At 40.7% G+C, this 10,799-nt stretch overlaps 2 protein-coding genes across 2 annotated transcripts in view; one reads left to right on the top strand and one right to left on the bottom strand.

Annotated features, from left to right (window-relative positions):
* Positions 1-5,270, bottom strand: part of LOC118409406 (choline transporter-like protein 1) — an 18,623-nt gene extending 13,353 nt beyond the window's left edge. The window contains exon 1 of the mRNA XM_035810417.1: positions 5,136-5,270. The gene's annotated coding sequence lies outside the window, so the exon portion shown is untranslated. The remainder of the gene's footprint in view (positions 1-5,135) is intronic.
* A 2,222-nt stretch (positions 5,271-7,492) lies between these two features.
* On the top strand, positions 7,493-10,691 carry LOC118409413 (histidine triad nucleotide-binding protein 3-like). The gene is made up of 5 exons (XM_035810429.1): positions 7,493-7,675; positions 8,634-8,751; positions 9,068-9,134; positions 9,382-9,505; positions 9,910-10,691. Exons 1-5 carry the CDS (start codon positions 7,607-7,609, stop codon positions 10,021-10,023), a joined length of 492 nt encoding a protein of 163 aa, XP_035666322.1. The 5' UTR covers positions 7,493-7,606; the 3' UTR covers positions 10,024-10,691.
* The last annotated feature ends 108 nt before the right edge of the window (positions 10,692-10,799 follow it).

Here is a 10,799-nt window from a genome sequence, read left to right as displayed (position 1 = left end):
AAAGAGATCCACGATTCTTACTGGAGAAATTAATGTGATAGCAACCCCCTTATCACATTATTTCTCCAAATAGAGATCCACGGTTCTCCTACTGGTGAATTAATTTGACAAAGTTGTGATAAAGGCCTGTTCGCATCAGCATGTGGTTACCGTCACCAGTTCGCAGCATGCAATCGTTTACGGAATTAAACGCCAGACACGTTACATTTTGGTGTTACATAATGTCCTTTATTTGGGGAAAAACTTTATGAATGTTACGTACATATACTTCAGTTGGTTATATAACGTCCTTGTTTTGGAGAAAACTGACGAAGCGCCCCCTATTTTGGGAACATGAGACCGGAAAAGACGTCACAGGGTACTCCCCCAACACCGCGGGATGGGACAAAAACATTTAATTGGCATAGAAAGTCATCTGGGTTTGTCCAAGGAGCTTTTATCATCATAGAGAACTCTTAGAGTTCGTCAGGCCAGGTAGGAACAAGGTAGTTCCATTTTAGGTCGGGGTCCCTTCCGAAAGACTAAAGCAATCTCTTACAAGTCTTACAACATGTCCGAGCCGAACCGAGCCGACCCTGGGATCGAACTCAGGCCCGCAGATCCATGGAATTGGATCCAGATTGCTAGGCCGTGGTACCCTGGGGGCCATCCGAGATCGGGCAGGCTAGGACAGTTATTTGGTAGCCCAAGACAATTAGGCCCGCCGAGCTCCTATTAGCGCCCCGGGGAGTTTAAGCCCGATTAGGAAGAGGGTAGCGATAACTCCTCCGGGCTGAAACTCCCCGGAGCGCTAATGTGAGGTCGGCGGGCTGAACAAAACTCGCGAACAAATCTCGCTAGCTACCCGTTTCTGTCTGGCTCCCAGGGTAGGCCGTGGAGACGTTGGTAATTTATATACTAGTACTGAGACTCAAGAAGACCGATAGAGTCGGAACACATGCAGTTAACTTCTCATTTTTACAGAAAGGAAATTTTATGTAAGACACCCTTAGCAGACTGCAAAAATAGCGAGATAGGGCGAAAAAAAGATGGGTACAAAAGCAAGTTGGCCACATTGTCAAAATAGGCACCATAAACATTGTAAACAAGAATTGACACGACAAAACATGGTATCATAGCCAACAAGGCATTCATGTATTCAATAAGTGCACTGGTGAATAAAAAGTGACACTCGTTTAATGTGATAGACTGGCATCATTTTAAAACAAAGTTGGTAACTACACTCAACGTGACTCATCGCTTCCATATTGGTGCCACCCTTATAAACTAGTTTCTCCTCTACACCTAGAGTCATGGCTATAGGGCAAGGGCAAACAGTGGTATATGTATATGTACCCATATATCATATATGAGGTATATGTGATAAAGGGGTTGCTATCACATTAATTCTCCATATAAGAATCCTGGATCTCTCTTTGGAGAATTAATGTTATAAAGGGGTTGCTATCACATTAATTCTCCAGTAGAAGAATCCTGGATATCTCTATGGAGAATTAATGTGATAAAGGGGTTGCTATCACATTAATTCTCCATATAAGAATCCTGGATCTCTCTTTGGAGAATTAATGTTATAAAGGGGTTGCTATCACATTAATTCTCCAGTAGAAGAATCCTGGATATCTCTATGGAGAATTAATGTGATAAAGGGGTTGCTATCACATTAATTCTCCATATAAGAATCCTGGATCTCTCTTTGGAGAATTAATGTGATAAAGAGGTTGCTATCACATTAATTCTCCATATAGAATACTAGATTTTACTGACAACTGGGTTAAGGAGAATGGGCTTGTGGCTTTTTCTTTCCTATTCTTCCCAAATCTTATCTACATCGGAATCTTTGATTGGAACGTTGCAAGGCTTGAAGTATACATGCATGTGTGAGCCCCTGTCATACATACAGGACCGTTCCACAGCTTCCCTCACGACCACTCCCCAACAGACCCTGGGTTGGGAGTAGCCTGGAATCCATCCTGATTCCTGTACTAGCTCCCGGTTGCTCCTCTGCTCGCATTTCAGCGGAATATTTTTCCGACTTCCTTTTAGTCAAAATCACTAGTATTTTATAGTCGATTAGCACAGACTAGTAGGCAACCTCCCCAACCAACCTCTACCCACGGGTGACATTGTTCCCAACCATGGTCTGCTGAGAAAGTCGGGAGGCTATGGTTGGCTATGAGTGACAGGCGCTAAAATAGAGGGACGACCAAATAATGGAAAAGGCATCAAAATAAACAAACAAGCAAAAACGAAGATACTTTTATGACCAAAAAGTTACTAATAAGGAAAGGCGATTCTAGTGGCACAATAAACAAGGAAACCTTTTCCGTCGTGCACCGGTGTACGAGTACCTAACACAGTAACTGCTAACCAGAATACCTTTAAGCCCCGTGGGGTTTTGTACGTGAATAGCACTGGGCCTATATCTGTGACTATACCCTATACAAGTATGGCTTATTCAAGCCTGTACTGAACAATGTCGATGCTATGTAAATATCTGCTTTTGGCTTGTGTAAACACGTATTGCATTTCTGCGGGACCTTTGATTGTTCAGTAGTGACATGTAAGCCAGAGGTATGTATGAAAAGACGGGAGCGATTTTGTTCTCTAGTGTGTGTGTGTATTTTATCGATCTGCGGCAACATAGTTTTGGTCACTAGTTTCATTTTGTGAGAAATTCTTCCCCCACAAAGAACTTCGCGCTGTCTTTTTTCTGTTGCTAGCAGACATATGGGTTGGTCCCATAAAAACAGAAAACAGCACATAACGTTATGATCCCTTCAAAAGCCCGACCTATATGCAAACACACATATACAAACACACATATACAAACACACATATACAAACACACATCCATGCCTGTCAATGAGGCTAACCCACGGCCATTCTTGTTCCGCTCTTATGAACTAAATGTTGATAATTTCCAAGCAGGTGTTAGGTGGACGATTGTAACGTTTTCTGGTAGGAGAGGGGGGGGCTTATCTCATTGTCGATAGGTTTGCTGGCCGCGTTAGAAATGCATGGTAGTCACTAGATATCATGGTAGTCAATCACGCTATTATCTTCCACCAAGTATCTGCTTGACGATGTTCATTTTGATTACAGATCATATAGATGTATGAGAAACATGTGTAATAAAAATCGAAAGGTTTGTTGATATTACGACATTGTTCATTTGAATAAGACAAGACGATCTAAAATTAGTTTTCTCAAAGATGTAAGAAACCATAGCACTGGCCCCGAGGGAAATCATACTGCAGTCAGTAAACGTCAGAAGTCCAACTGGATGTGACAAGAGAACAATAGCTGTAGTGGGAGGTCTGATGCCTCTGCATTATTTATAACCATATCTACCATGGTTACCAACTTGGTTACTGGTGAAAGTACGCTTCATTGCAACTTGTTTTGGCTAGAAACTTCGCAAAATCGTTTGATCAGAAGTATGTGGCTTACGGAACTGCAATATTATTTTGGTTTCGGCGCGTCGGTGAATGTTATATTAATTTGGTGGCCCAGGAAGGGCTAATCTTTAGCTCGGGTTAGAATATTGTGTAATTGATTATACACAGGGGACACAATATGGCCTTGTTCTTCCCGGTGGGAAATCGCATGGGGAATCAAGTTCGTGCGTAGTACATGGCAGCTTCTGGTTTCACTTTCATACAGTAGAATGATTGATAATGAAGTGTGTCATTTATGGGCGAACAAACACGGGTTAACACGTTTTATTTTTTAAATTTCTAACCCGTGTTTTCTTTCATTTCGATAATAGTTCCGTATTAACTGATTAAAATTAATTTACGGCTGCTTACGCGTTTTGTACAACTATCGTTTGGAACAGAGCACGTCAAATATTGGTACCACCTTACTTTGTCTCTTTTATTGCCCTTGTTTTTTTTACACTTTGACTAAATGATGTAGTTCTGTAACCAACATTATGAAAATTCTTACATCAGTAATACCATGGCAAACAAACAAGAAACGATGAGTGATCATGAATACAAGAAACACAACTGCAACGGTGTTTATCAAGGACATTATATGAGATAACGTCCTTGTGTTTATGTAGTCTTTTCTCATTCAAGTTACTTTTGATATTCATGCCTAGCTGTGTGTTGTCTACCAAGTCAAGGGAATAAAGTTTATAGCGTGGACAGTTGAAAACATGAAAGAGAAGCCCACCTTGCATTTCAGGACATGCTCAGGTGAGTTCAAGCACACTTGACTGTAAACATCACGATTTTAGAAACGGGAAGCGACTTTCCGCTTATACATGTTGATCAACATACCGGGGGTAGAAAGGAACACGCTGGTTCCTATGGCTGATTCTAGATCCTAAAGATTATGAACATGGCAGTTTTCAGCCTCTTTTACTTAGTGAAAATCTGTTACTGCCAAGGTGGGGAAAAGAGCAGTTTAATTTTGTTTTAACATGTGTTGCGGCATGGGGGGAGGAAAGTTCATCTCTGCCCTGAGGCAGTTATGGTCCTATAGTGTAGTCTTACCAGGCTTAGTGCGTGTGCACAGTCTGTAACCATATGGTAAGCCTGTTGCTAAGACTGCGTCATAAAGTCACCCATATTCTCTTCCTTCTACAAGCTACGCATTGTAATCTACCCTCATCCCCTCCCCGAAGAAAACCCGGCTTCTAGGAGGCACCATACACAATCTATTTCCTCAACCATTTCTTTTTATAGATCGTGAAATTGACTTAGTCTGCCTGTGAGTAAAACCGCCAGGTGAATGTCACACATCACACCAGTTGCTTATGGAAGCTTGGAGCCCGCCATTTTTAGTGCGCTTTCGAAATCAGTTTCCAAGGTAACATGCATACAAATTATAACCCATAAAATAGCTCTACTTGATGAGGTGCAGACACAAGAAGGTATTCAATACAACTATATGTCTATAACAAATTTTCCGCTCGTGTGACGTCCAAGGTGGAACATGTAATGTCAAACCCGAAACAAGGAAGGAAATTTTCTAAGGTACGCAGATCGCTGCTTGGTCCAATCACACGTAGCGTGACGCTACGTACACTGCACACCTTCCGTGTAATATAGCGACGGCATACCTGGGATTTTCCGCGTTTTCTTCAACACAGTGACGTCTATGCGTAGATGTATGGTATTTCTTACCTCTCAACTTCACGGCAAGGCTGGCGTTCCTCCCCGGTAGCGTGGGTTGAAGTTAAATCTCCGCCATGTTTGCGGCAAAGGAAACCAGGTACCGAGAAATACGATATTCTACACCGACCCAAATGACACCGGGCGCGGTAAAATGAATCGTTTGTTTTGTAGCCATAGACCATAAATATGTATATATTTCTCATCTAGAGAACGATTGCTGTTAAATGATTTCATAACCCGATTTCACACACTGTGTCTGGAGTGTGGAAATCATTGATTGTACGGTCCATGTTGATCACAAGCAAAAGAAAAAGAAAAATATTTTATCAAAGCACATTTTCTTGTATTGATGCACAAAATGTACAGTATATGCTTATCCCTTGTAGGACACAACATGAATTTACTTAAATCAACATTTTGACTGGAATTCAATGTGGCTTTTCACCCTTAGATATGATTGTATACTAATTAGAATGATATGAACATTTGCACAACAGTTATATTTCCCGCATTTGTGACGCGAACCTGGTGCTGAATTTGTTCAGCCCGTATCACCTGTGTTTCACATTGGGGCTATCAGCCTATTGGAACGTGATCGAGCTGGTACGGGGCACAGACCGGCCATTGATACTACACAGACTGCACCAGGTAGAGACAAAGAAACAATACGTCACGGGGACTTAAGGCCTGAATAAACAGCACGCAAAGGATAGAGTGGGCATTATGGAAACGCTGAATACAAGGACAATGTTCAGCTTGTCACATTAGGTGTTTGACGTGTAGCATCTTCACGTGTCCACGTACGGACAGTGACAGCGATCGGATGTGGCGGTACCAAGGAGTAGGCCACACCTGAACACCGTCTAGTTGTTTTCGTCAAGATCAGTGGAGAGCTTAACGGGCGAACTGATATACTGTAGTACTAGTATTAGGCGGGTATGAAAGATTTGTGTATGCTTGGCAATAGGTTATTTGACGCATTAACGGGGGACTGCATAGATGGAAATAATTTATGTTAAGAAGTAAAATAAATAACTGATTAGGAAGGGAAAGGGGCCCGTGAAAAAACAAGCAATTCTTGGAAGATCCTGTACTGAAAACAAACCCAACAGAACAAATTTACTTTACTTCGTCTGTCAGCCAAGATGTAAGCTATATGGGTGTTACAATTACAAAGGCCGCCTGAAGGAAACACCGGGCACCTGAAATACCGGTAATTTATTCATTTTTGCGGTAGGAGAGTAAATGAAGTTTTTCGCTGTATGTATGTATGTGTTCTAATTTCGCTTTCGAAACAAAACTGTACAGTAGTTCATATTCATATTCACGATGTCATAATTTCGTGGTGGAGAGGTACCATTAAAAGCCGCGCGAAAATAAAACCACCGCGAACATTTCAAGGCTTACAGTATTATAAGGTTCACTCGATTGTATTTGATTGCATTATTATAGATTAACTATTCTGAAATCAGACGAAGACAGAGCGCGTTGTTGTTATCCATAATATTTACTTGCTGTGGCCTATTGCTACAACTTAATGATCGTATTTTTCAGGCAGAACCAAATAAAAGTGGGTTAAAGCTTAGAGCTTCCCCCTGAACTATGTCATACATATATGAATTCCAAGAGAATTCTAATGCCACAAAGAATAACGTTAACGTTGTAGTGCTATTTTGCAATGGCACGGATGAATAAATCATCGTGCAAAAAAAGGCTACATTTAATCTAGAATAATTACACTTTTTTGAATGAAACGTATGTTGAAATATTAATGATAATATCTACAGTTGTTCTGACATTTTAAGAGGTTGATGACCTAGAGATGCAACAAAGATGGGGTGGAAATTGTTTTCATCATTCGTTCATCATTTTTTCTATGTATCACGACCAAACATAAAATTTGCAAATATAGAACACAATGTCAAGCGCTATCTAGAGAATACTGTGTGACGCGTTTTCCTGATTAAGACTTGTGTGTTATTGTATAGATAAAGAGAAAATGGGTCAAAATAACGGCTGGAAATATAGTACAGTAGAAGACGTTTAATTGCACGCCGCTCCATTTGCCAGCGTATTTCGTGCAATTATCCAGATGGTGCATTAATGTTATCCAGCTGGACGAGCTGGTTTAAAAGTTTTGGATTCCGTGCAATTAACAGAGGTCTGTGGTTATCCGTTGTGCAATTTTAATAACTGGCTTTTAGTAGTTTTACTGCACCAACAAAATAAGAAAATGTAACGTAATGTAATCGGAAGTACAGTTTGCAACGTCTTATTGTTCGTCATAGAACCTATGTGCAATCAATGAGGTTTTATCGAGAAACCCTCCTATCTGTGAACGCCTAAATACTAAACCTGTATGCCTCGCTCTGCACCAGAGCCATCCATTGACGCCAACCAAGCAACGTTGCCGCTCAGTACATGAGCGCCCTCTTGCGGTTTTATCTGAACATGCAATATTCCAGACTGCATGTAACAACATGGCCAGACGGTGCATCTTTTGCACCATTGCCCGTGGAGAAGAGCCCAAGACAACGCTGCTTCATGAGGTACATCATGACAATATAGAGCATCCCATATCAGCAATAGCGTAAAACATGTACTCGATGTTACTTGCACACTGCATATGACGATATATTATTTTGTCGACTGACCTCTGATTGAAGGGGGAGGGGGGCGTTACCCATAAATACTGTGTCATGTCGTATGTTATTGAAATTTTATGGTACGGTTTCCGGGATTTTCAACTGTGACAGTTGCCTCAATTCAAGTTTAAGCCTTCTCACATTAGTAAGGACCCATGTTCGGCGACAGGAATTCTAGGTAATATGTCAAAGGGTATTATTATTAGGCACACAAAAAGTAAACAGTCCTTGTCTTGACCATTGTTTCGATTTGCATTATAACAACGTCCAGACGGGTCTTGTTTACTTTATGTGTGCATTACCGTTTGACATATTACCTAGAATTCCTGTCGCCGCACATGCATCCTAAATAATGTGAGAAGGCTTATACGAATAAGCATTCATACAACAAACCCCGCCTGGCCAATAGGCTAAGGCTTTAACAAGATAAAACAAAGAAAAGATGAAAGAAGCAACCTTACTTTTAGATCTTATAGAAAAAGATTGCTTCCACAGACCCTATGACATGCCGACCCTTCTTAACCTGGATGCCAGGCTGTTTCCAGGGCCTACACAGGCCGGGTCCTTGGCTCTCGGACCAAAATGCAACCAAGGAAAATTTAAGGTGCTATAGGGTCACAGTTCCAAATCAGGGCCTCAATGGGCTGTTTGCAGGAATGAAAAGTACAATGTATTATACAAATGACAGAAAAACGCTTCACATATACCTTGACCGGGCCCGGTTCGGAAATTTGACCCTAACGTACTGTCCTGTCAGAGTGGGAAAATTCCCTGGGGTATGTTGGCCCCAGAGCCAAGGAGCTGGCTTGTGTAGGCCCTGGAAACAGTCTGTCAGCCAGGCTAACTCTTCTTCACTTTTCAGGATGAGAGATTTGTGGCATTCCGAGACCGAAGCCCTGCAGCTGCACACCATTACCTGATCATCCCCAAGGAACACATGGGGAACCCAGCTACACTAACTAATAAAGATATACCCTTAGGTGGGTGCACAAAGCTACATTCGAGCTACAAAGAACCGTTGAGTTTGATAAATTTGTGAAAAATGTAATTCTTAGTGTCAAATCTAGTAATTAGCCTATCGAGTTTGATTTTTTCAAAATGATATACAATAACTCTTTAAAGTAAGTAAACATCATCACTATTCGATGGATATTTGGTCAGATAGCAGGTTTTGGTGAAGCAGCTCACATATACAAGTTAACAAAGACAGTCCAAAACCAATACGAGTACCTTAATTCACAGAAGTGATTATGCCATGAGTTTCTAATTTACTGTTTTACTATTGTTCAACTCCAGTTGAGTCCCTGGCTGAGGTTGGGAACAAGGTTCTACAGGAGCAGGGAGGGAACATGGAGGATAAGAGGTCAGATTTGGCTGTCTTGTGCTAGTATTTCAATTTGTGCATGTATACAGTGGATATGATACAAAAAACAATGATGCTGAAACATTATTTTGACATCATTATCTTTAGCTCAAATCTTGAATTTGCACTAAAAATGAAGTGGTACTAGTGAACTTTCATTGTATTCCTAACTTGTTGTTTTCATCCATTTGTTTGTATCTTATTAAGGACATCTTGAATGATGTTAACTCCTTGTGTACCTATCTAGACTGGGCTTTCACTGGCCTCCCTTCAACAGCATTGACCACCTCCACCTGCATGTGTTGTCTCCAGACAGTCAGATGGGCTTTCTCTCAAGACTGGTGTACCGCCCTGCCTTCTGGTTTGTAACGGTATGTCAGTTCTGTACATATATGTTTCAGTTTTGCCATGGAGTCAACCCTTGTCAACAGCAAACAGTGAATCTTGAAATCTTGGTGATGGTTTTATTCTTACAGCCAGTTAAGGTAAAGGCAGAAATTATAACACAGAAAATATGCATTTTCAATGTATCTCTATTGTACCATAAAATTATTTTAATCACAAAAACATCCTTTCCCCATCAGAAGCCCCAAATCAAGTCCTTTCAAAGATTGATTAAACTAACAGAAGAAATTGTAAACTCAACACAAACAAATCTAAAGTAAAGCAGTGGTAACACCACTAAGTCAGGATGTCCCAACAGAACATGACACCAACCAATTAACAATATGAATCAGGTTAAGATGTTCATTACATGTAATCATCTTGTTTACAGATAGACAAGCTACTAGAGAGACTGCAGGCCGTGCCTGGAGATCAGCAGCCCTCACCACCTTCCTCCACATCCCAGCAACAGTCTGAGACTAAAGCTGAAGGAGAGCAGTCATAGGGGAGATTTCTCTCTTAAGTCCCTGTCACGCATACAATTTGTACCGTGGTTGTGAGTTAGTGGTAACTGAGGTTATCTGTGTGTACGTGGTTGGCAGTTGAAAGATTTGTTGAAAGATCTGTTCCAACCTACTGAAGATGTTGACAAATCAATGTTCGGAAAGTCTGTTTGGATGCAATCAGAGGAATGAACTAGAGCTATGAGATTGTGAAGTGCAAGTGGTTTTACAACAGCCTCATGCTTAATCGAATGAGTTGAAATTTGGCACAGGTAAAAGGCATATGTTCTGTAGATCTTGCGATTGAAATCTCCAATGTGTTATTCGTTACTTTGGGGAGCATACAAAGTTGTGGGAAGGTTTTGAATGAGTGACAGGGGCTAAAGAAAGACCTGATATGAAGACAAATGCAGTGTGATTAAGAATTCAAAAGTACATAATTGTATTATGAACAGTATCATATAGTTATCAACAGGTCTTAAAAGCAAAACAACAACACAATTGGGGGTATGTTATTACTTAATAAGTCTTCTTGTATGTAAAGTCAATGTCAACTAGAGTTAACAACGGATAAGGCTCAGAGGGCTTGTGTGGACAACTCATTATTTAAAAAAAAAGTTGCATATCAAACTAAGTACTGATACATGTAGATTGTACATTTTAAATATGTCATGTATAATAAGATATTGCCAATACACCTTTCTCACGCGGCGGCCATGATAGATCTAAAACGAGTTCAATGTGGCAAACAAAAGGCTGTCCATCATAATTAGCAGTT

This window comes from Branchiostoma floridae, chromosome 2, assembly GCF_000003815.2.
Source record: "Branchiostoma floridae strain S238N-H82 chromosome 2, Bfl_VNyyK, whole genome shotgun sequence".
Taxonomy (NCBI): domain Eukaryota; kingdom Metazoa; phylum Chordata; class Leptocardii; order Amphioxiformes; family Branchiostomatidae; genus Branchiostoma; species Branchiostoma floridae.
This window is presented reverse-complemented; position numbering and strand designations above follow the sequence as displayed.

Excerpts from the sequence above, each read along its gene's own strand:
- LOC118409413 (XM_035810429.1), top strand. The coding sequence starts at position 7,607 with ATGGCCAGACGGTGCATCTTTTGCACCATTGCCCGTGGAGAAGAGCCC. Across the intron at positions 8,752-9,067 it reads TAATAAAGATATACCCTTAG|TTGAGTCCCTGGCTGAGGTT; the intron begins GTGGGTGCACAA and ends GTTCAACTCCAG. Across the intron at positions 9,135-9,381 it reads GGGAACATGGAGGATAAGAG|ACTGGGCTTTCACTGGCCTC; the intron begins GTCAGATTTGGC and ends GTACCTATCTAG.